The sequence below is a fragment of the Hyla sarda genome, chromosome 12, assembly GCF_029499605.1.
Source record: "Hyla sarda isolate aHylSar1 chromosome 12, aHylSar1.hap1, whole genome shotgun sequence".
In the NCBI taxonomy this organism is placed as follows: Eukaryota; Metazoa; Chordata; class Amphibia; order Anura; family Hylidae; genus Hyla; species Hyla sarda.
The window spans coordinates 39,063,361-39,090,492 of NC_079200.1; the positions used below are offsets into that span (position 1 = coordinate 39,063,361).

The 27,132-nt window shown below is 42.3% G+C and overlaps 1 protein-coding gene across 1 annotated transcript in view; it reads right to left on the reverse strand.

Annotated features, from left to right (window-relative positions):
* NGFR (nerve growth factor receptor) overlaps positions 1-26,416 on the reverse strand; it is a 92,392-nt gene extending 65,976 nt beyond the window's left edge. The window contains exon 1 of the mRNA XM_056548640.1: positions 26,131-26,416. Within this exon, the coding sequence (XP_056404615.1) occupies positions 26,131-26,166 (36 nt within the window). The 5' untranslated portion in view covers positions 26,167-26,416. The remainder of the gene's footprint in view (positions 1-26,130) is intronic.
* Positions 26,417-27,132: the final 716 nt, after the last annotated feature.

The following is a 27,132-nucleotide window of genomic DNA, read 5'->3' on the forward strand; positions in this document are numbered from 1 at the left end:
TAGGAAGAGATATAGGGAGGTTATATGGAGTAATAGGAGGAGATATAGAGGAGGTTATATGGAGTAATAGGAGGAGATATAGGGGAGGTTATATGGAGTAATAGGAAGAGAAATAGGGAGGTTATATGGAGTAATAGGAGGAGATATAGGGGAGGTTGTATGAAGTAATAGGAGGAGATATAGAGGAGGTTATATGGAGTCATAGGAGAAGATATATGGAGTAATAGGAGGAGATATAGGGGAGATTATATGGAGTAATAGGAGGAGATATGGGGAGGTTATATGGAGTAATAGGAGGAGATATGGGGAGGTTATATGGAGTAATAGGAGGATATATAGGAGAGGTTATATGGAGTAATAGGAGGAGATATAGGGGAGGTTATATGGAGTAATAGGAGGAGATATAGGGGAGGTTATATGGAGTAATAGGAGGAGATATAGGGGAGGTTATATGGAGTAATAGGAGGAGATATAGGGGAGGTTATATGGAGTAATAGGAAGAGATATATAGGAGGTTATATGGAGTAATAGGAGGAGATATAGGGGAGGTTATATGGAGTAATAGGAGGAGATATAGGGGAGGTTATATGGAGTAATAGGAGGAGATATAGGGGAGGTTATATGGAGTAATAGGAGGAGATATAGGAGAGGTTATATGGAGTAATAGGAGGAGATATAGGGGAGGTTATATGGAGTAATAGGAGGAGATATAGAGGAGGTTATATGGAGTAATAGGAGATATAGGGGAGGGTATATGGGGTTATAGGAGGAGATATAGGGGAGGTTATATGGAGTAATAGGAGGAGATATAGAGGAGGTTATATGGAGTAATAGAAGGAGATATAGAGGAGGTTATATGGAGTAATAGGAGGAGATATAGAGGAGGTTATATGGAGTAATAGGAGGAGATATAGGGGAGGTTATATGGAGTAATAGGAGGAGAAATAGGGGAGGTTATATGGAGTATTAGGAGGAGATATAGGGGAGGTTATATGGAGTAATAGGAGGAGATATAGGGGAGGTTATATGGAGTAATAGGAGGAGAAATAGGGGAGGTTATATGGAGTATTAGGGGGAGATATAGGGGAGGTTATATGGAGTAATAGGAGGAGATATAGGAGAGGTTATATGGAGTAATAGGAGGAGATATAGAGGAGGTTATATGGAGTAATAGGAGGAGATATAGAGGAGGTTATATGAAGTAATAGGAGGAGATATAGGGGAGGTTATATGGAGTAATAGGAGGAGATATAGAGGAGGTTATATGGAGTAATAGGAGGAGATATAGGGGAGGTTATATGGAGTAATAGGAGGAGATATAGGGGAGGTTATATGGAGTAATAGGAGGAGATATAGGGGAGGTTATATGGAGTAATAGGAGGAGATATAGGGGATGTTATATGGAGTAATAGGAGGAGATATAGCGGAGGTTATATGGAGTAATAGGAGGAGATATAGGGGAGGTTATATGGAGTAATAGGAGGAGATATAGGGGAGGTTATATGGAGTAATAGGAGGAGATATAGGGGAGGTTATATGGAGTAATAGGAGGAGATATAGGGGAGGTTATATGGAGTAATAGGAGAAGATATAGGGGAGGTTATATGGAGTAATAGGAGGAGATATAGAGGAGGTTATATGGAGTAATAGGAGATATAGGGGAGGGTATATGGGGTTATAGGAGGAGATATAGGGGAGGTTATATGGAGTAATAGGAGGAGATATAGAGGAGGCTATATGGAGTAATAGAAAGAGATATAGGGGAGATTATATGGAGTAATAGGAGGAGATATAGAGGAGGTTATATGGAGTAATAGAAGGAGATATAGAGGAGGTTATATGGAGTAATAGGAGGAGATATAGAGGAGGTTATATGGAGTAATAGGAGGAGATATAGGGGAGGTTATATGGAGTAATAGGAGGAGAAATAGGGGAGGTTATATGGAGTATTAGGAGGAGATATAGGGGAGGTTATATGGAGTAATAGGAGGAGATATAGGGGAGGTTATATGGAGTAATAGGAGGAGAAATAGGGGAGGTTATATGGAGTATTAGGAGGAGATATAGGGGAGGTTATATGGAGTAATAGGAGGAGATATAGGAGAGGTTATATGGAGTAATAGGAGGAGATATAGAGGAGGTTATATGGAGTAATAGGAGGAGATATAGGGGAGGTTATATGGAGTAATAGGAGGAGATATAGGGGAGGTTATATGGAGTAATAGGAGGAGATATAGGGGAGGTTATATGGAGTAATAGGAGGAGATATAGGGGAGGTTATATGGAGTAATAGGAGGAGATATAGGGGAGGTTGTATGAAGTAATAGGAGGAGATATAGAGGAGGTTATATGGAGTAATAGGAGGAGATATATGGAGTAATAGGAGGAGATATAGGGGAGATTATATGGAGTAATAGGAGGAGATATGGGGAGGTTATATGGAGTAATAGGAGGAGATATGGGGAGGTTATATGGAGTAATAGGAGGATATATAGGAGAGGTTATATGGAGTAATAGGAGGAGATATAGGGGAGGTTATATGGAGTAATAGGAGGAGATATAGAGGAGGTTATATGGAGTAATAGGAGGAGATATAGGGGAGGTTATATGGAGTAATAGGAGGAGATATAGGGGAGGTTATATGGAGTAATAGGAGGAGATGTAGAAAAGGTTATATGGAGTAATAGGAGAAGATATAGGGAGGTTATATGGAGTAATAGGAGGAGATATAGGGGAGGTTATATGGAGTAATAGGAGGAGATATAGGGGAGGTTATATGGAGTAATAGGAGGAGAAATAGGGGAGGTTATATGGAGTATTAGGAGGAGATATAGGGGAGGTTATATGGAGTAATAGGAGGAGATATAGGGGAGGTTATATGGAGTAATAGGAGGAGAAATAGGGGAGGTTATATGGAGTAATAGGAGGAGATATAGGGGAGGTTATATGGAGTAATAGGAGGAGATATAGGGGAGGTTATATGGAGTAATAGGAGGAGAAATAGGGGAGGTTATATGGAGTATTAGGAGGAGATATAGGGGACGTTATATGGAGTAATAGGAGGAGATATAGGAGAGGTTATATGGAGTAATAGGAGGAGATATAGAGGAGGTTATATGGAGTAATAGGAGGAGATATAGGGGAGGTTATATGGAGTAATAGGAGGAGGTATAGGAGAGGTTAGATGGAGTAATAGGAGGAGATATAGGGGAGGTTATATGGAGTAATAGGAGGAGATATAGGAGAAGGTAATAGGAGGAGATATAGGAGAGGTTAGATGGAGTAATAGGAGAAGATATAGGGAGGTTATATGGAGTAATAGGAGGAGATATAGGGGAAGTTATATGGAGTAATGGGAGAAGATATAGGGTAGGTTATATGGAGTAATAGGAGGAGATATAGGGGAGGTTATATGGAGTAATAGGAGGAGATATAGGAGAGGTTATATGGAGTAATATGAGGAGATATAGAGGAGGTTATATGGAGTAATAGGAGGAGATATAGAGGAGGTTATATGGAGTAATAGGAGGATATATAGGGGAGGTTATATGGAGTAATAGGAGGAGATATAGAGGAGGTTATATGGAGTAATAGGAGGAGATATAGGAGATGTTATATGGAGTATTAGGAGGAGATAGAGGGGAGGTTATATGGAGTAATAGGAGGAGATATAGGGGAGGTTATATGGAGTAATAGGAGGACATACAGGAGAGGTTATATGGAGTAATAGGAGGAGATGTAGTGGAGGTTATATGGAGTAATAGGAGGAGATATAGGGGAGGTTATATGGAGTAATAGGAGGAGATATAGGAGGAGGTTATATGGAGTAATAGGAGGAGATATAGAGGAGGTTATATGGAGTAATAGGAGGAGATATAGGGGAGGTTATATGGAGTAATAGGAGGAGATATAGAGGAGGTTATATGGAGTAATAGGAGGAGATATATGGGAGGTTATATGGAGTAATAGGAGATATAGGAGAGTTTATATGGAGTAATAGGAGGAGATGTAGTGGAGATTATATGGAGTAATAGGAGGAGATATAGGAGGAGGTTATATGGAGTAATAGGAGGAGATATAGGGGAGGTTATATGGAGTAATAGGAGGAGATATAGAGGAGGTTATATGGAGTAATAGGAGGAGATATAGAGGAGGTTATATGGAGTAATAGGAGGAGATATAGGGGAGATTATATGGAGTAATAGGAGGAGATATAGAGGAGGTTATATGGAGTAATAGGAGGAGATATAGGGGAGGTTATATGGAGTAATAGGAGGAGATATAGGGGAGATTATATGGAGTAATAGGAGGAGATATATGGAGGTTATATGGAGTAATAGGAGGAGATATAGAGGAGGTTATATGGAGTAATAGGAGGAGATATAGGGAGGTTATATGGAGTAATAGGAGGAGATATAGGGGAGGTTATATGGAGTAATAGGAGGAAATATAGGGGAGGTTATATGGAGTAATAGGAGGAGATATAGGGGAGATTATATGGAGTAATAGGAGGAGATATAGGGGAGATTATATGGAGTAATAGGAGGAGATATAGGGGAGGTTATATGGAGTAATAGGAGGAGATATAGAGGAGGTTATATGGAGTAATAGAAGGAGATATAGAGGAGGTTATATGGAGTAATAGGAGGAGATATAGAGGAGGTTATATGGAGTAATAGGAGGAGATATAGGGAGATTATATGGAGTAATAGGAGGAGATATAGGAGAGGTTATATGGAGTAATAGGAGAAGATATAGAGGAGGTTATATGGAGTAATAGGAGGAGATATAGAGGAGGTTATATGGAGTAATAGAAGGAGATATAGGGGAGGTTATATGGAGTAATAGGAGGAGATATAGAGGAGGTTATATGGAGTAATAGGAGGAGATATAGGGGAGGTTATATGTAGTAATAGGAGGAGATATAGGGGAGGTTATATGGAGTAATAGGAGGAGATATAGGAGAGGTTATATGGAGTAATAGGAGGAGATATAGAGGAGGTTATATGGAGTAATAGGAGAAGATATAGAGGAGGTTATATGGAGTAATAGGAGGAGATATAGGGAGGTTATATGGAATAATAGGAGGAGATATAGGGGAGATTATATGGAGTAATAGGAGGAGATATAGAGGAGGTTATATGGAGTAATAGGAGGAGATATAGGGAGGTTATATGGAGTAATAGGAGGAGATATAGAGGAGGTTATATGTAGTAATAGGAGGAGATGTAGAGGAGGTTATATGGAGTAATAATAGGATATATAGAGGAGGTTATATGGAGTAATAGGAGGAGATATAGGAGAAGTTATATGGAGTAATAGGAGGAGATATAGGAGCGGTTATATGGAGTAATAGGAGGAGATATAGGGGAGGTTATATGGAGTAATAGGAGGAGATATAGGGGAGGTTATATGGAGTAATAGGAGGAGATAAAGGGGAGGTTATATGGAGTAATAGGAGGAGATATAGGGAGGTTATATGGAGTAATAGGAGGAGATATAGGGGAGGTTATATGGAGTAATAGGAGGAGATATAGGGGAGGTTATATGGAGTAATAGGAGGAGATATAGGGGAGGTTATATGGAGTAATAGGAGGAGATATAGGGAGGTTATATGGAGTAATAGGAGGAGATATAGGAGAGGTTATATATAGTAATAGGAGTAGATATAGGGGGTTATATGGAGTAATAGGAGGAGATATAGGAGAGGTTATATGGAGTAATAGTAAGAGATTTTGGGTATAGGATATATGAAGTTATAGGAGTTATTGGGAGATGCTGTATACAGTAATAGATACTATTACAAGAGAAATACATTTAGGAGAAAATTCCAATTGAATAAACATTATATGGAGCAGTGAAATTAAATATCAGAAAAGGTTATAATGTGAGAGAAAAGACTCAGGATCTTCGTGTTATAAATATAGACCTGTCAAAATATTTAGCTCAGAGCCCATTTACAATTCCCTGTAGACATTGGGGCTCATTTATGGTGACGTGAAAACTCTCTAATAACAAGGGATGAAAATCTAATTAAAATGAGATGTTATTATAAAGCCTATTTTAGTGGAGGTCGGTTTATAAGGTACAGTTATAAGAATAAACAGTCGCAGGAATAAAGACCTTTTAAGTGGAATTACATCAGATTAATCGTTACTTCAAAAAGTCAAAGACGCGTCAAAGCAATGAGGATTGATGGCTGGACCATAGAGGATGTATGAAAATAAAACAGCATGGGCGCTTTCTCCCAGAAACAATAGCACTCTAGCCCATTGGACTATGTATTTCAACAGAGCTCCACTCAAGTGCAGGGTCTTGAGCTGTAATACCAGATGCAGCCTATGGACAAGAGTGGCGCTGTTTCTGGAAGCAGTCAGCTGGTTGTTGTATTCTTCTACAGCACCATTTAAATCTATTTACAAGGGAGTGACATATACCGTACATTTGTTGTTGTTTTTTTAGGGTTGCTGCAGGTAATAGGCGAGACTCATCAGATCCTGATAAAAAGGTCTTTGGCCTCTGGCATTTCAGGAAAGATTTTTTTTGTTTTTTTTTTTGTTTTTTTTTTAATTCTACCAGTCCTATAATTCTGGGTCTGAATGAGTCCCTGTCATTTAAGAAAACTTTTGACATGTCACATAGACATGTCAAAAGTTTTGATCCATCGGGGTCTCAGTGTTCGAACCTCCTCTTCATTAGAACAATCGGTCGGGGTCTAGACACTTACATAAACACACTAGCCCCAACTTATAAATGATTTTATGATGTACAGAAACATGTCAATAGTTTTAATCCATGGGGGTCTCTGTGCTAAGACCCCCCATTTATCATTAGAACAATTAGCTTGTTCTAAGGATCGGTGGGGGTCTAAGCACTCACAAGAATAAATTGATTTCATCATATACAACTATTGGTGCTTTTACATTTTTTTTGTCAGCCATATCTTGTGGAGGTAGTATCTTGGAACTTGCTTCTTTTACCCAGATTGGAGGTCTACAACATACCCTGGTGGACCTATCTGATCACATGGTATCCCATTGTTGGAAGCCATAACCCTTGCTACCTGCTATAATCAGGAGGGAAATCTGGCAGTGAGCGTTCAATTTTCCTGCAGCGCCACCACAGGGGAAATGAAGCATTACCTAATTTTTATAAACAATAATGGGCTATCCTTGTAAGGTATGGAAGTGCTAGGTCCTCCAGAGAAAGAGAGTCTCTTGTAGCTGCTCTTTGCTTTGACTAAGTACCCTATTACATGGGCTGATACCCTGTGTCAGTGTTTCCTAGCCAAGGTGCCTCCAGCTGTTGCAAAACTACAACAGCTGGAGGCATCCTGATTAGGAAACACTGCCTTATGTAAACAAGCTCTGATTTTGTAGATTGTCGCCCATTTAAAGAGTCTATTACAAGGCTCAACCACCGCGTGGTGAGGGCCACATGAACGATTGCTGGCCTTCTGTTTTCATCATTCACCTGCTGCACATCCTCTGTTACCGAACGAACGAGTATTATAAGGTAAGAAGAAACAAATGTTCAGCTGAACAAGTTTGTTTGTCAGCTGACCGCTGGCCCTATATCGGCCTGTTTGGACGATAATCACTCTGTGTAACACGGCCCTAGGGCTGTTTCCCCCCCAAAAAAACGCCTAAACGGACCCCATGGCGTTTTTTCATTGAAAAAACGGTGCAGCCAGATGTTAGCTGTAAATCAATGAAAAAACGCTAAATTCTTTTTCCACTTTGCGTTTTTCAGTTTGGAGATTTTCAGGGCACTAAACATGTAGCCGACAATAATAAAAATGTAGTGTGTGTGTGTTTTTCACTTTTTTTCTTTATTATTTAAACCTTTTACTACTACTTCCAGCATGGAACACATTGTTCCACGATGAGAGTAGTAGTACCTGTACTAATTGACACATCGCCCGTTGCGATCCTCCTGTATAATGTATAGATGCGGCCGGACGCTCTTCTATGGTCCCCTGCACTGCCGTATATACACACCTATTCATATTTCCCGCAGAGAGCTGTGATTGGTCAGATGGTTCCAGCCAATCACAACTCTCTGTCGGAAATATGAATAGGTGTATATATAAGTCAGTGCAGGGGACCATAGAAGAGCGGCCGCCCGCAACTATACATTATACAGGAGGATCACAGCAGGTGTCAGGAGTGATACCCGCTGTGATCTTTCCTTAACTGCAGGTACTACTGCTCCCAACATGGAGCACACTCTGCTCAATGCTGGGAGCTGTAGTACCTGCATTAATAGACAGATTGCAACAGGTGTCAGAAGTTTCACTGGCTGCAATCTGTCTTTTAATGCAGGTACTACAGCTCCCAGCATGGAGCAGAGTGTGCTCCATGTTGGGAGCAGTAGTACCTGCAGTTAAGGACAGATCACAGCAGGTATCACTCCTGATTGTCCTATATGTTGCAGAGATGCGGAGCGGATTTCTCCTGCGCTCGCATCTCTGCTCTGTACTCCGGCCAGTGATATGACTAGAACATCACTCATTCATATTTCCCTCTGAGAGCTGTAACCATTTTGTTTAAAAAAATAAACATTTAATTAAAGGAGAACTCCAGAACATAAAAATTGTCCCCCATAGTGCCGGCAGTAAAAAAATAAAGATGTACATACCTTCCTCCGCTCCCCCGGGGCCTCCGTTAACCGGCTCCGGCCTCCGCCGTGATCCTCTTCCTAGTTGCCGGTGGTCGGAGAGTCTTACTGCGCTCAGCCAATCACCAGCCGCAGTGAAGTCCTGACTTGGCCGGAGATAGGCTGAGCGGCAGTGTGACGTTTTCGGCCCCGGCCGCAGGTGCCGGTGTAATGAAGAATTGTGTGTCCTGAAGCGTTTTCACACTGCCGCTCAGCCTATCACTGGCCGAGTCTGACTTCGCTGCGGCTGGTGATTGGCTGAGCGCAGTATGATTCATCCGACAACCGGCAACCAGGAAGTGGATCGCGGCGTAGACCGGAGCTGGTTACCGGAGGCCCCGGGGGAGCGGAGGAAGGTATGTACATCTTTATTTTTTTACTGCCGGCATATGGGCGACAATTTTTATATTCCAGAGTTCTCCTTTAAATACATTTTTTCCCATACCTACTGCTTTTGGTACCAAAGAGTGTGCCCCCTGCTGTTTCGGCACGATCCGCCGTATGCGCAGTGTACTCGCAGACATCGTGGCCACTCTCAGGCCCAGCTCTAGGAGCAACCGTGATGTCTGTGAGAACACTGCATGTGCGCAACTCACAGATTCCTGTTTGTCTGCTCGTAGCGGGGGATTGCTGCTACGGGCAGACAAAGCGGGATACACGGGCACAGCACACTCTAGGGACGGTCAGTATTGCCTTTTCAACGTGTGACCCTACCCTGATAGGGTATTTAAAAATTGGTTTACATGTTCAGCCAAGATAAGCTAATGTATACATTGATATAACTTCTAAGGTCTCAGCTATAGACTATAAAGTATGTAATGGGATTACTCAGTATTTACTGTCAGGGGTGTCATATATTTAAGTGTTTTTGTGGCTCGTCTTTTGTATGCAGAGGCATTTGTCCGATTAAACGAATTACACCTGCAGCGCTTCTGCCGTGGAGGTGACACCTGCAGAACTTCTGTCATTGCTTTGATCTGCAGAGCATCTCCCTGTCCCTCCCTCGGATTGTTAGAATTCTTGCAAAGCTGTTTATTTATTTTATTTTTTTTACAGCTGCTTCTGGGCCTGTCCTCCCGACTGACATAACTGAGTGACGCTGACAACCTGCAGGTGCAAGTTTACCACGGTTCGCGGCAGGTTCCTAGTAAACACATAATGCCCGGAGCATCTTATGTACCTGTTCTTTTCACACCCTCTACTTACGTTGTTGTACCACACACAAGGAATTACGCTGAATATCATGGAAACACATGTAAATATGCATAATAGGGATAGCCCTATATTTAAAGGAGAGTTATTGTTTTTTTGCACACTAGTGCTCCAGCCTGCTCAGCTGTTGATCTCTGGCTCTGGTGCTGAAATTAGGGTTTGCCATTTCTACCATGTATATAACACATATTTTTGTGTGGTGTCTACAGTGTCAAAGGTGTAGTTGTCAATTTGTGACGCCAGGGCACTGTTAACCAACACAGTCTGAGGTTTGGGATAGCTCTCCTAGGTCAAGAAGGGGAAAATTATGACACCGATACAAGGTTACGGATAATTATCTTTTACTGTGGCAAGGATAGTTGTTGAAATCCACACAGTACAAGGCTTAGTGCAAAGGGAAGTACAGAGTGAACCCAGGAAGCCAGTCGCCTTGCTGGGACTTGCTAGTTGCGGCAACTGCAAATTAGAGATTAATGACAGCCCATGCTGAATTAGAGAGTCTTGGCCCCAACTGACCGACTGACGATTGAGGATTGAGGGTTCCTTTGTGTTCACCGCTAAGCTTTGACTTTCACCTGAGCAGTAAGTTTTCCTGAGTTTTCGTGGCTGCAGATTTTAGGCTTCTTTCTCCTTTTTCAAGGCCTCATCAGACTTCTACTCACCATATCTCACTTGGAGCTCTGCACACAGACTCCACAACATAAAGGCCAATGTTGGTGGTTCCTATTGGTAATACAACAGAATACTCCATGGAGCAGTGGGGCCCAGAACAGGTACCTGAGGCAATGCTTACCTTACAGGACCCACTCCTGTACTGGGATACATTTATATTTCCCTATGAGGGGACAATATATGTCAGCACGCATAAACCTTAAAGGGGAACTCCAGTTTAGGAAAATGTATCCCCTATCTCCCGCGATCTCCTGAACAGTGCTCAGGCTTTCCTTGTGCACAGGGCAGAGGTTGGCACGTGCCCTCCATGCATCTCCATCGGAGAGCCAAAGCGCTGTTCTTGTGTATCCCCAGCTCACCCATAGAGATACATAGAGGGTGCATGTCACCAGCGATCAGACACTAATCCCCTATCCTTTGAAAAGGGAGTACATTTTACTAAAATGGACTACTCCTTCAAGGGCTATCGGTCCATATTATAGACCCATGGGGTCTCATTCTTCTGCCGAATAGTTTCTCTGAGACAATATGCTTCCAACAATGCAGGTTTTATAGTGCAATTTCAAGTGCATGTCCCGAAGAGGCAGACCATGCTATTGCTATGGGTCCTTGCCAACAGGGCTAGTATGCTTGGGTTGCCATTCCTTTAGCTACTGCTTTGAGTTGTTCCGTTTACTACTGCCTTTGCAGAGAAATTGAATGGTAATTTTTAGTGGAATTCCAGGAAAAATGTATTAATGACCTGTCCTCAAAATAGGTCATCAATATCAGCACCCAGTACCCCCTCCTTTTTGCTGTCTGCCAAAGCTGAGGGGCCACAGTGCACAGTGAAAAAAAGCAGAAAGCTCTGTACATTGTGTAGTGGCCAAGCTTTGTTACTGGCCACGGATTGGCGATCCATTCTTCTTGAGCATAGATCAGCAAAAAAAATTCCTAAAATCTTATCCCTAAGTTTTAGTTATCCCTAAGTCTAACCGATGGGATCCCCCACCATCTCCAGTATGGGGCCCCAGCTCTTCCTGAGAACGGCGTGTCGACCCTTGAACGCTTTACACACCCCCTCCATATATCTCTACGGGAGAGGTGTTCGGCTATCTCAGGCTATCCCATAGCGATACATGGAGGGGGCATGTCAGGCACCACTTTGTGCAGGGGTCGACACACCCCATTCCAGGGGAAAGCCGAGGCCCTGTGCAGGGGATCACAGGGGGTTCCAGTGGTCAAACTCCCAACGATCTAAATCTTATCAGCTATCCTTGAGATAGGGGATACATTTTTATGCATGATATATCTCCTTTAACCCAAGTTTAATGCAAACGGCATGGGAGGAAACAAATGTCATTTGTCATGGGTACATGAATATACATCACTAATTATTAAAACAAGAATGGTAAATAGCATGGGACATGGATTACATACGGACTAGCCTTCAATGAAACTCAACTAAAAATAGACACTATAATAGGCCAAAAGAAGGAAGGTCTACCCTTCAGGTTCTGCTGCCCCAGGGCACCACCCAGCTAATCTTTCATTTGACCCTGACTGGGAGACAAAAAATCCTAATGACCCCCTCCTGCTCCAGTCTCTGATGTTGGCTGTTAAAATCACCGCCTGTCCCATTCGCGAAGACAGATGGCCAGTAATAAAGAAATCATTAGTGGCTTGAAATTGACAAGTAAATCTTCACGACTGGCCTTGTTCTTTTCTGGGTAGGCCTCATACAGTTTACACGGTGCCTAAAGCAGTCGTATTCTGTTAACCAATAAGAAATCTGATCTATCGAGACCTGTGATAGACACATGAAAGTAGATGTAGGGTTGGGAACTACAGTGTCAGAATGGTCCACCACAATGAGCAATATGGTCAGACTGGACCATCGATGAGGATTTTCAGGCTCAACCCCAGTGGTGTATCTACAGGAGGTGCAAATGTAGCAGTCTCATCTGGCTCCTAGATACCCATCTCAATGGAGCCCAGTCACTTGTGTGCACAATACTTAGCTGTCAGTGAACACGGTCACTGAGGCTCTGTTAGTATTGACTAAGAACCACACCAGAACCATAAGAGCTGTAGCAAATGTGTACAAATACTTAGTGGAAACTGGAGCCCATTCTCATCATTATTGTGTGAGTACTTACATTTGCACATAGAGGGATCACTGATAGAATTTTAAACAGCCTTTTCACTTTTTTTTCTCTACTCTGCCTCTAGGGAGATGGGTAGATTGGTCACAGGTGCTTAAATCTTAGTTTGGGACTCAGTTTTGAGCATGCTCTGTCTGAGTGTTGCTTTCAAAGAGAGGCAAATGAAAGATAGTTGTAAAACAGAAGTTTGAAAGCAGAAGTTTGAGATCGCTGTGAGTGTTACTTTGTGAAATCCCCATAACTAGATGGCCTCCATGTTGGACTATGCAGTCCGGTGTACATTTTGCACAATGTATGCAATCCTTGAACAGCAGTTTGAGGGTGCATATTGATGTGCGAGATGTGTGCAAGTTGTTCATTTGGAAGCCCAGATCCTGGATCTAGAGGAGCAATTGGCAACACTGAGACGCATTGACAACTTGGAGAGGAGTCTCCTGCTCACTGAGCAAGTACTCTCTGGGGTAGAGGTGGGGGAGGATAGTGGGACGGAGTTGCTGGACAGTCAGGCAGCTAGCTGGGTTACAGTTAGAAAACGGGGTAGAGGGAAAGGTTTCAGGGGGGCTAGTCCTGATCTGGCACACCCCAACAAGTTTGCCCGGTTGACAGATGGGGGGGATGCCATTTCAGAGCTAGCAGTACTGCAGCCAGGAGGGTGTCTGCTCCAGTAAGGAGGGAAGAAGGAGTGCAGGGCAGGCCAGACAGGTACTGGTAGTGAGGGACTCTATTATTAGGGGGACAGACAGGGAGATGTGTCACAAAGACCGGGATCGCCGAACAGTGTGTTGTCTAACTGGCGCTCGAGTTCTGAACATCGCGGAAGGGGTTGACAATAGTGTTGAGCGGCATAGGCCATATTCGAATTCGCGAATATTCGCGAATATATGGACGAATATTCGTCATATATTCGTGAATATTCGCATATTCGTAATATTCTCGTTTTATTTTCGCATTTGTGAAAATTCGTGTATGCGAAAATAACATATGCGAAAATTAGCATATACAAAATTAGCATAAACAAAAATTTGCATATGCGAAAATTCGCACACCAGTCTCACACAGTAGTATTAGAGCCTTCTTTACACCACACAAGCTGGAAGCAGAGAGGGGTGATCACTGTGATGTGTACTGTGAAAAAAAAAAAAGAATATTCGTAATTACGAATATATAGCGCTATATTCGCGAATATTTGCAAATTCGCGAATATGCGATATTCGCGAATAAAATTCGTATTGCGAATATTCACGAGCAACACTAGTTGACAAGTTGCTGGGTGGGGCTGGAGAAGACCCAGCGGTCATGGTACATATTGGCACCAATGACAAAGTAAGAGGTAGGTGGAGTGTCCTTAAAAATTATTTCAGGGACTTAAGCCGCAAGCTTAAGGCAAGGACCTCCAAGGTAATATTTTCTGAAATATTACCTGTACTACGAGCCACACCAGAGAGGCAGCAGGAGATTAGGGAGGTAAACAAGTGGCTCAGAAGCTGGTATAGGAAGGACTGGTTTGAGTTCATGTAGAACTGCGCCGACCTTTCTGTCGGATACAGGCTCTACCGTAGGGACAGGCTGCACCTCAATGGGGAGGGTGCAGCTGTTCTAGGGGAAAAGATGGCTAGAAGGGTGGAGGAGTGTTTTAACTAGGGACTGGGGGGTGAAGGGAGGGAAACCCACAACATAGAGGGTAGACCTTACATAGAATAATGTGGTTTTCACGTAGACCAATTATAGTATTCACCTGCCGGATCAAAACTGATAGGAAAAAACGAGGTGGCATAAAACTTAACGTTTAATGATAAATCCTAAAAAAATCACCCAAAAATAATAAGAGTATGAAATCAAAATAAACTGTCACCAAATCATATATCATATTGGTAAAATACTTTGCATCCTGCCATCTTAGAGAGTATCAGAATGACAATGATAATCAATACGCGTGTAAGCATAAGGTATTGGATCATTCATTACCAACAATATGCATGAATAAACCCCTTACAAATACCCAAGGGGGTTTATTCATACATATTGTTAGTTAAGAATGATCCATTACCTTGTGCTTACACGCGTATTGATTATCATTGTCATTCTGATACTCTCTAAGATGGCAGGATGCAAGCAATTTTACCAATATGATATATGATTTGGTGACAGTTTATTTTGATTTCATACTCTTATTATTTTTGGGTGATTTTTTTAGAATTTATCATTAAACGTTAAGTTTTACGGCACCTCGTTTTTTCCTACCAGTACAACATAGAGGGGGAAGATAGTGTAGATAAAGAGGGGGGACTTATTAATGTACCTGGGGGTGGAGTGGAGGGAGGGGTTAGAATAGTTAATAGGGATAGGATTCATATAAGAAAAAGGGATTTCCTAAGAGATGCTATTTCGGAGTATCTTGATAAAATAAAATGTATGACCCCATATCAGCATGGCTTTATGAGGGATCGGTCCTGTCAAACCAACCTGATCAGCTTTTATGAGGAGGAGAGCTCCAGACTGGACCAGGGGGAATCACTGGATGTCGTATATCTGGATTTTTCCAAAGCATTTCATACGGTGCCACATAAAAGATTGGTGCATAAAATGAGAAGGAACGGGCTGGGCGAGAATGTGTGTAAGTGGATAAGTAACTGGCTCAGTGATAGGAAATAGAGGGTGGTTATTAATGGTGCTTATTCCGATTGGGTGACTGTTACTAGTGGGGTACCACAGGGGTCAGTCTTGGGTCCTGTTCTATTTAATATATTCATTAATGACCTTGTAGAGGGGTTGAATAGTAAAGTAGCAATCTTTGCAGATGATACTTAACTTTGTAATGCGGTACACACACTAGAGGACAGTATTCTTAATAGCGCTACGGACTACGTGTTTCTGGGGGATTGCTCCCCCCTTCCTCAGGTCCAAGGACCTTAGGAAGGGGGGAGCAAGCCCCTAGAAACGCGTAGTCCGTAGCGCTATTAAGAATAAAGTCCTTCATTTTTATTTTAACCTTTGTCCGCATCGGTTTATGACCATTTTCAACAAAGGAGCGCCGCGAAGGATCATTTTCCCACAAGCCTCAATAACTCTCATATGAAGACCGTCCACGGGATCTCCAGGACGGGCTGATCCAGGCTGCACCTTTACCGCAGACTCCATGCTGTTGAGTCCCAAGGCGATCACAGGTGTTGTGCTCTTTGCATAACACCGGAAGGTGAGTGTACCATTACCTCTGACTTTCTATACTTAAGTAAAGGATTAACGGCACATAGATTTGCGCTCTCTGTCTCTTTCCCCTTTTTTCATAATGGAAAAGGACTTAGGGGTCTTAGTTAATAGTAAATTTAGCTGTAGTGACCAGTGTCGGACAACTGCTGCCAAGGCAAATAAAATCATGGGGGGCATCAATAGGGGCATAGATGCCCACGACAAGGAAATAATTCTACCACTGTACAAATCACTAGTCAGACCACACATAGAATACTGTGTACAGTACTGGGCACCAGTGTACAAGAAAGATATAGTGGAGCTGGAGAGGGTTCAAAGACGGGCAACCAGAGTAATACAGGGAATGGGAGGACTACAGTACCCAGAAAGATTATCAGAATTAGGGTTATTTAGTTTAGAAAAGAGAAGGCTTAGGGGAGACCTAATAACTATGTATAAATATATCAGGGGGCAGTACAGAGATCTCTCCCATGATCTATTTATACCCAGGACTGTATCTATAACAAGGGGGCATCCTCTATGTTTAGAAGAAAGAAGGTTTCTACACCAGCACAGACGGGGGTTCTTTACTGTAAGAGCAGTGAGACTGTGGAATTCTCTCCCGGAGGAGGTGGTCATGGGGAACTCTGTAAAAGAGATCAAAAGGGGTCTGGATGCATTTCTGGAGAATAATAACATCGCTGTTATGAATACTAGATTTATAGGGACAGAAGGTTGATCCAGAGATTTATTCTGATTTTGGAGTCGGGAAGGAATTTTTACCTCTAGTATGAGGGTTTTTTGCCTTCCTCTGGATCAACTCAATAGGGACTCATTAGGGATATAGGTTGAACTTGATGGACTCTGGTCTTTTTTTTAACCTTATGAACTATGTTACTATGTTACTATAAAATGGCTGTAAAGGGGTACTCCGGTGGAAAACATTTTTTTTTTTAAATTAACTGGTGCCAGAAAGTTAAACAGATTTGTAAATTACTTCTATTAAAAAATCTTAATCCTTGTTTTATTTTTGAATTTCCTTTCTGTCTGTCCACAGTGCTCTCTGCTGACACCTCTGCCCATTTTAGGAACTGTCCGGAGCAGGATAGGTTTTCTATGGGGATTTGCTCCTGCTCTGGACAGTTCTTGACATGGACAGAGGTGTCAGCACTGGTAGTGTTGCTCGCGAATATTAACAATGCAAATTTTATTCGCGTAATTACGAATATTGATTTTATTTTATTTTTTCACAGTACACATCACAGTGATCATCCCTCTCTGCTTCCAGCTTGTGTGGTGTAAAGAAGGCTCTAATACTACTGTGTGAGACTGTTATGCTAATTTTGTATATGCTAATTTTCGCATATGCCAATTTGCGCATATGCGCAAATATAATGCGAATATTACGAATATGCAAATTTAGCGAATATATGACGAATATTCGTCCATATATTTGCAAAATATCGCAAATTTGAATATGGCTTATGCCGCTCAACACTAGTCAGCAGAGAGCACTGTGGTCAAACAGAAAGGAAATTCTAAAATAAATTTTAATTTACAAATCTGTTCAACTTTCTGGCACCAGTCAATAAAAAAAAAAAATGTTTTCATGGGGAGTATCCCTTTAACCCTGAGGGCCAGCCGCCCTTTTCCACCTTAGGGTATGTTTACACTACAGATTCAGACTGGCAGCCGGCGGAAGGACCGCGCCACACTGCGCTGTCACCACTGACGGCTATGCAGTGCTCGCAGACTTCCGTGCAAAGAATAAACATGTTCTTTCTTTGCGCGGAACAATTTCAGCGGCGGACAATTCCGCCGCTGAAATTCCGCAGTGTGAACGGCCCTCTCGGAAACCCATTCACACTAATGTTAAGTTCACACTGCGGAATTCCGCTTGCGGATTTCCGCCACGGAATTCCGTGGGGAATTCCGTAGTGTGAACATACCCTTAGGCACAAGCCTCCTTTGTCAAATGGAAAAGCAGCCTTGATTCTGATTAGTCTACCACACCTCAGGGTGGAGTCTTTATTAACGCTGGAGAGAACATTTCTTTTCTGTATTGGATTCACAGACTGCAGATTTTATTTCAGACATTTCTGCAACTGAAAATTAATTCAATTCACCAGAATAGTCAAGCACATGGATCACTGTAGGGCAAGACGAATGGGACAGTTGCAGTAGTTTCTGCAACAAAATTTGCCATATGTATCCACACTTAAGATGACTATACACATTAGATTGTTGTCTCAGCTGTCAGCCTCTTCTCCTGATACCCCCATACACATGCATACAAGGCTAAGCCAATAATGGGGAGAGGGAAGCTGCTGCCAGACTCCTCTGGTGGCAAATTATTTCCCTGCCATACAACATGCCCAATTCTTCACACTCCCGACATCTGTCATCGGGAGAGAGTCGGGAGGCCACCACACAACAGATGGCAGGTCCCAGCACACATATCTAATGTGTATATCCAGCTTTATTCTATGTAATGAACTGATTAGCTCCATAAGGAAGACCACTGTTTGTAGCAATTCTGCTCTGATACATAAAAGGTACGCCCTTTGTATGACCTATAAGATCTAATTTTATCATTACGGGATGCAGAGCCCGATTAACGGGGTTTACCGGTGAAAAACTTTTTTTATTTTTTTATTTTTTTTTTTCAAATCAACTGGTGCCAGAAAGTTAACAGATTTGTAAATTACTTCTATTAAAAAATTGTAATCCTTCCAGTACAGTGCTCTCTGCTGACACCTCTGTGTCAGGACCTGTTCGAAGCAGGATAGGTTTGCTCTGGGGATTTACTCCTGCTCTGGACAGTTCCTGACATGGAGGTTTCAGCAGAGAGCACTGTGGTCATACTGGAAAGAACTACATAACTTCCTCTGGAGCATACAACAGCTGATAAGTACTGAAAGGATTGAGATTAAGTAATTTACAAATCTGTTTTACTTTCTAGCATCAGTTGATTTGAAAATCAATAAATAAATAATAATAATAATAATAATAATAATAATAACAATTGTTTTCCACTGGACTACCCCTTTAAGGTTGGTGGAGGCCCTTGAGCAAAACATTTGATGGAAACTGGTCGCCATGTGAACTCCTATTTAAGGAGTTGTAGAGAGCAACTTCTTAAAGGGGTATTCCGGGCAAAAATATTTTATCCCCTATCCAAAGGATAGGGGATAAGATGTTGCATCACGGAGTGCCCGCTGCTGAGACCCCCCGCGATCTCCCTGTAGCACCCTCATTCTATGCGAAACTAGAGACACAGTCCCCGCATAGAATGCGGGTGCTGCTGGGAGATTGCGGGGGGTCTCAGCAGTGGCCCCCCGCGATCAGACATCTTATCCCCTATCCTTTGGAAAGGGGATAAAATGTTTTTGCCCGGAATACCCCTTTAATAGCCACTTTCCACATTAGTAAAAAGTCACCCAAATCTTACAATTTCTGCAGGACCAGGGGACCGTCCCCTGTGTCTGGAGGCCTCACAGCTCTCCTCTGACAGATAATGTCCAGATTGGTCATGTCATTTCTAGTGCCCAATCCTGTTGTACTTGGAGAGATAAGCCACCACCAGAGCCACCACAAGAAAGCACATTTGAATGACTACCCTGTAGACATCAAGCAAGAGAAACACAGAGACAAGAAAGCAAGAGACACAGGTGCAGCCATGTTGAGGGCCTACTTGATCTTCATCGCCAACCTTCTTTTCTACCATGTAGGCTACTAGGTTATCTCCTTGCATTGCAGTAAACCACACAATATAGTACAATGTCTTACAGACACTCGCTGAAGTTTACCCCAATCTAAAAAATAATTAAAAGCAAGTCTACACACACACACAAACAAGCCAGTGTAGACATGTACCAATTCACATGACTGCAAAGTCAAGCACACGACCAGGCATGTAAATAGACATAAGGCATTGGACACACAGATTCTTCAACTATGTGGTGGCTTAGCCAGATAAAAGATATAACATGACTCATTAGACTACGGCTCCGAACCTGTTATGTAGACACCCTCATACCTATAGAGGTCATGTGACTATGCTCAGGGATCTGGATGCCCGGATGTGTGCATACATACATCATATAATAATGTTTATAGAAAGACATATCATAACAGAGAAGAGTTTATCTGATGCTACAGCTCGTAACTCAAAAAGCCATCCCGACACACAAGCACTGCAGATCTAAAGAGTAACAATGAATTTTCGTGCATTATATAAATCCTACCTACCGTTAGTTGGCATATATTTCATGGTTTGGTTGACTGTGCGTGTTTAGGTCATGCTCAATATAATGTATGTGTCCATGTTATTTCTATTATATGTACAATACTATTGTACTCCTGAGAGTAGCAATGTGTGCATTCTGTTGCCAGCACCTGACAGGTCTATACCTTGTGACGGAGTTTAGGGTGGAGCAGATAGCAGATTTTAGGAATGTTGTTCTAGGCTGTTTGATGTTTTCACCTAGGAAAGTGAAAGCTTGGACTGGGGAAGCTTGAAAATCAGCAATGCAGATGACTAGAATAACCAAAGATAACTGGCTTAGCATCACGCTAAGTCAAACATGACAGAGCAAAAAACTATGGTTCTCAAACTAAAGCAAGACACAACCAAGACAGACCAATTTCATTGGGAACCAATCTACAAACCCTAAGAAAGTGTTTTACCTGAGGGGAAAAAAACAACAAGAATATGGGAAGAATATAGAAACATTGTTCAAAAGTGTCCCTTTAGAATCAAAACTCATTGCCCTATTACAGGACGATGGTAGGGTCAACCATGGAACCCTACAAATAACATAAAATAGCCTAAAGGGTGATTTAAGTAAACTACACCCAATAAATTTCAGACCACAAGGACCATATTAAGACCATATTTTGGACTTGTGGAATGAAACATACTTGAACACTAGGAGAACATACAAATATCATGCAAATGTTGTCCCTTCCGGATCAAACTTAGGACTTTCTCAATGGACAAAGGGAGTGCAAACCATGGATCCCTACATTTAATTATAGTGAGAATACAGAAAAAGTTAGAACTGTAACAAAAATATGTATTTTAACATTCCGGTCAAGATTGTACATTCCATAGACTGAGATAATGCTGATGTTATGGGGCCCCTGAAAATAATACTTGTGTATAGGGTGTGTAAAATATAATTAACCATATGATCCTAGAAACAAGATTGGGGCAAACAAGCACCAAGCCCTCCTGCCCAAAGTAGTTAGGAGTGTGGTGAGGTCCACCAGTACCAGATAGGGGCCTTGTTTTAATCTATGATATTGGATCACATCTTAATTACACTTCTGTACACCGTAGATAACTCTCAGAATCACCAAGACTGAGGAATGTCTTACAGACAAATTATTTGTTTCCTCAGACCTAAAGACCATTGTCAACCCAACTCATTGCAGCCACCAGTGATTTTGAGCCTAGGCCAAATGTTAAGGCTTTTTATACCAATTCATATAAAAGACCTAGTCAGAGTCCTGGATTTTCCTTGTCTCTGCACCTGTTCTTCTATGTTGCTTGCCAAAATGTGTCTTCCATTGATAGCTGACGCTTCTCAAGTTAAATGGACCATAAACAAACATCATAATCCGTTTCACATTCCTTGAATAATAAGCATTCATAGCATCTTTCCAGCAAATGTCATTTCTCGTACATTTCTGAAATACTCATGACAGATTACATAACACTGATCTATTCTCCATTAGACAGACCTTAATCTCTATTAAGTCCCCATCGACCTCCTACTAGGCTGTCAATCAATTACGGACACAAAGCTCAGTTGATCCAGCCATAATATGCCCAAGTTCATTCACTACCCTATGACTCTGGGAGCATTATGAGCGGATCCAACTCCATGGGGAAGGCCATCAATAACTTTGTGATCATGAACATGTCAATGTTGAAGGACCATATAGAAGATAGGACCACGGATATGATCAAGAAGAGGTCAATGGGAGTCAAATACAGTTCTGCAGTCCTCATCCAAGAAGCCATCTCAGAAGCCATCTCAGTAGAACATATAAAACAGTTCTTTTAGAGATACTTAAAAAATATAATACTGCATCCTAAAGACCACACTCACTTGCAATTGGGAAAGTCAATTGGCCAACTAAACAGTTAAAATTGGACCGTAGTAGATAAAAATTTCCAATGGACCCTCTTCTACCAGTTTCCAAGGAACTCGTCACTCAACGTTTCTAAAAACCTATTTCAGAGGATAGACAACTTTTATTAACCCTAGAAAACACACATCTATGCATATGGTTTCATATCTCCCCAACACCCCCATATAAACACTGATAGTCATAGAAGAAGTACATTTCTATGGTTCCAGTACTAAACCCATTGGTTTTTCTAACATTGCACCAATAACCAGGCACAATAAACAACTTATAATCAAGACTTAAAGGGGTACTCTGGTGGAAAACAATGTTTTTTAAATCAACTGGTGCCAGAAAGTTAAACACATTTGTAAATTACTTCTATTTAAAAATCTTAATCCTTCCAGTACTTATCAGCTGCTGTATGTTCCACAGGAAGTTCTTTTCTTTTTGAATGTATTTTCTGTCTGACCACAGTGCTCTCTGCTGACACCTCTGTCCATGTCAGGAACTGTCCAGAGCAGGAGAGCTTTTCTATGGGGACTTGCTCCTACTCTGGACAGTTCCTGACATGGACAGAGGTGTCAGCAGAGAGCACTGTGGTCAGACAGCAAAGAAATTCAAAAAGAAAAGAACTTCCTCTGGAGTATACAGCAGCTGATAAGTACTGGAAGGATTAATTTACAAATCTGTTTAACTTTCTGGCACCAGTTAATTTAAAAAAAAATTCCACTGGGAGTACCCCTGTACATTAGTACATCAAAAAAAATCAAAAACAGTCCATGTAGATACCCACCAAGTCTGTGTCTTCCCGAAAACACATACTTGAATGAAGTTCCATTGAGAAAACAACTTCCCCAGTCGTAAACCACTACCCAGCCCATCTCCTTACACCCTCCACTGACCCCTTTCAAAAAGTTACAACCCAAATTGTCTCCCCATTCAAAATGTATCTCGTAAAACACATCTGAAATATCAAGCCTGCCAAATTCACAACCGTCTGCTGGAACTCAACATCAGAGAAAAGCATCCCGTAAATGACTTCCCACCTACACTGGCGCAGTCTATACACGGATGGGACGCCACAAATGTGCCGCGAGATGGGCGTTCACTCCTCTTGACAGGAGAATATATTATTAAGGCTTTCTTTAATTACACTGTTAATCCATTTTATTCAGTACAATAAAGGAAAGTGCATGGTAGGCATTGGCGCGGAGTGAAGGGATTATAGAACTAGCCCACAGAGCTGGCATTCTACAATAGACTATTACACATGGAAGAAATGAATTGGACCCCAAAATTAACATTCTAGACCAAGCTATTATAGACAACACTTTATAGAGGAAAAGGGATCTAAACTGAGCTATTACACATGGAAATAGTAGAAAAGGAATCCGACCCAAAGAGCGCTCTAGATAAGTTATTAAAGATGGTACCGTATAGAGGGGAAAATATTAGATCCAAAGAGCCTGCACTTAACACCAAGAGTTTATAGATGCAACTGTATTGACTAAGCTTATAGATGGCACTAAACAGAGTAAAATGCATTAGACCAAAGAGCTTGCACTCTAGACTGAGCTGTTATACATGGTACCATACTGAGGAAAATGAATGATACCCATAGAGCTTGCATTCTAGACCAGTGTTTCACAACCAGGGTGCCTCCAGCTGTTGCAAAACTACAACTCCCAGCATGAGACAGTCTCTGAAAACTGTAATATAGTCTCCTATTACTGGTGCTCATGCTTTCCAGGCTGTCCACAACTATCCACAAACTCTGGCAGCCTGATTTCTCTCTACAGCAATGTTTCTTAACCAGGGTGCCTCCAGCTGTTGCAAAACTACAACTCCCAGCATGCCCAGACAGCCTTTGGAGAAATACTGCTCTAGACTGTGCCCGTATATATGGTACCATACTGAGGAAAATGAATAAGACCCATAGAGCTTGCACTCTAGACCAGTGTTTCCCAACCTGGGGGCCTCCAGCTGTTGCAAAACTACAACTCCCAGCATGAGACAGTCTCTGAAAACTGTAATGTAGTCTCCTATTACTGGTGCTCTTGCTTTCCAGGTTGTCCACAACTATCTACAAACTCTCTCTGGCAGCCTGATTTCTCTATACAGCAAAGTTTCTTAACCAGGGTGCCTCCAGCTGTTGCTAAACTACAACTCCCAGCATGAGACAGTCTCTGAAAACTGTAATACAGTATCCTATTGCTGGTGTTCCTGCTTTCCAGGTTGTCCACAACTATCTACAAACTCTCTCTGGCAGTCTGATTTCTCTCTACAGCAATGTTTCTTAACCAGGGTGTCTCCAGCTGTTGCAAAACTACAACTCCCAGCATGCCTGGACAGCCTTTGGCTGTCTGGGCATGCTGGGAGTTGTAGTTTTGCAACTGCTGGAGTCACCCTGGTTGAGAAATACTACTCTAGACTGTGCCCTTATACATGGTACCATACTGAGAAAAATAAATGAGACCCATAGACCAGTGTTTCCCAACCTGGGTGCCTCCAGCTGTTGCAAAACTACAACTCTCAGCATGAGACAGTCTCTGAAAACTGTAACACAGTCTCTTATTGCTGGTGCTCTTGCTTTCAAGGCTGTCCACAACTATCTACAAACTTTCTCTGGCAGCCTGATTTCTCTCTACAGCAATGTTTCTTAACCAGGGTGTCTCCAGCTGTTGCAAAACTACAACTCCCAGCATGCCCGGACAGCCTTTGGCTGTCTGGGCATGCTGGGAGTTGTAGTTTTGCAACAGCTGGAGTCACCCTGGTTGAGAAATACTACTCTAGACTGTGCTGTTATACATGGTACCATACTGGGGAAAATAAATGAGACCCATAGAGCTTGCACTCTAGACCAGTGTTTCCCAACCAGGGTGTCTCCAGCTGTTGCATAACTATAACTCCCAGCATGCCCGGACAGCCAAAGGCTGTCCAGGCATGCTTGGAGTTGTAGTTTTGCAACAGCTGGAGGCACCCTGGTTTGGAAATACTACTCGGTTATACATGGTACCATACTGAGGAAAATGAATGAGACCCAAAGAGCTTGCACTCTAGATTTAGCTTGTAGATGACACTAAACAGAGGAAAATGAATTAAACCGAAGAGCTTGCACTCTAGACCACGCTTTTAGACGTGATACCATACTGAGGAAAATGAATTAGACTGAAGAGCTTACACTCTACATAAGCTACTATAGATCATCAATATAAGAGGTATTAGTGCCAAGTGAAGGACCAAATACATAGGAAAGGGGAGTTAGACCTAAGAGCATGCACTCTATCATCTATTCCAGTGTTTCCCAACCAGGGTGCCTCCAGCTGTTGCAAAACTATAACTCCCAGAATGACTGGACAGACTTTGGTGGGATTTGTAGTTTTGCAACATCTGGAGGCACCCGGGTTGGGAAACCCTGATCTATTCTATGCCAACAAAGATGAGCAAGAATGTTGGAAATAAGAAGAGCTTGTAGTTTACTCTGAGTTAATATAAAACATATTCTGTAGGTCAATGTAAGATTAGTCCCTCCTGGACCATATACGGTCATCAACTTTTTGCATGTCAAAAAAAAATGAGCTGAAAATTTAATAAAGACTATGAAAATAAGCAGAATATGGAAGGAAAGGAGACTGTGAGGAGATAAGCGGAGAGTGACAGCTTCCATGCACCGGCTAACCAATTGATATATTCCATTAATGGCTTTTTACATAGGGAGGGGGGTGGGAGAAAGGTTTGGGACTGAAGGACATGCATTGTGCTGCTCCTACTGAAATCTGAGTCTGTAGGGTTTTGTGTGCGGCAGTAATAGGAAGGTAATTATCCACCACTGCATTATCCACAACAAGCCAATCCCTTATACACTGCGGAGCCTGGGCTAGTATGGAAACACAGCAGAAATCCTATAGAAAACCTATACTACAGCTGACACCATCAAGAGCCAAAGCTTAGGCTGCAATGACACTTCTATTCTATAATACAAGAATGTCTAGGGCAGTGTTTCCCAAGCAGGGCGCCTCCAGCTGTTGCAAGACTACAACTCCCAGCATGGCCGGACAGTCACAGGCATGAATGGTGGGGCCCCGGGGATGAGGTCCTATAGACAGGGAGCACTTACTAGGCTGCATAGGATGACAAGCAGTGGAGCCTCCATTCTCCTGGTCCTATAAGGCTGATGGTTGAGGAGTGATAAGCAGATGGAGAATGCAGAGATTCAGCTACACCTGCCCCTAAAGCTTTGACAAGCCGTCCCCTTCTGTTTCACGAAAAAAAAAAAAATAATAAACCTTCCCCTTAGCTGTCCTCCCATTAGCTGCAAGTCCGTCCCATTGACACACGGCGTCGCCTCCCTCCATACAGGGAAGCCTTCCAGCAAGCGACGACTGCCTGTCAGGATGGGATTTTAGGGAGTGATCTTTGGATCCGGGCCCCGAAAACACTTAACGGCTAATTATTTAAGAGGAGACGAGAAAACGGAGGACGCGGCGTTTTTTTCTTTGTCCCTCCGCTGCGCATTTTGCAGGGCACACGTGGGGTTCGACGGAAAGAATCAGTGCCGGGCTACGGTAGTGCCGTGGTGCACGGCGGGCAGAAGTATCACTCGTTCGGGGGGCGCACGGATGCCTCATAAGCATGGTCTCCAAACTGTGGACCTCCAGCTGTTGCAAAACTACAACTCCCAGCATGACCCTTTTCTGTATGGACATAGCTTTTCCCGACTCCTGAATGGCACTAAGCATGATTGAACGTGATAAATGTTGGCTCTACCAACTCTACTGGTTCTCCTATGTGTGTGTGCCACCCATGGGCATCATTCAGTTGGGATAGGCTGCATTCACATCTCGTTATTGCAATACGGTTCCCGTATCTGGTTTCAGTGTAAAAAGCGCATGGAACCGTATTGCAAACCGTATGTATAGACATTTCATAGGAAACCATATGCCAAACGTAGCATCCAGTTGTGTGCGTTTTGTATCATTTACGGTTTTATCCGTTTTTTCCCAATCTCCAAAATGGTAGTCTACTACGGTTTTATGTCCGGGTAAAAAACCGGATACAACCAGTATACGTTTTTTTTTTTTTTTTTAAATAATTGGGCTATGGGAACTGTACTGAACCG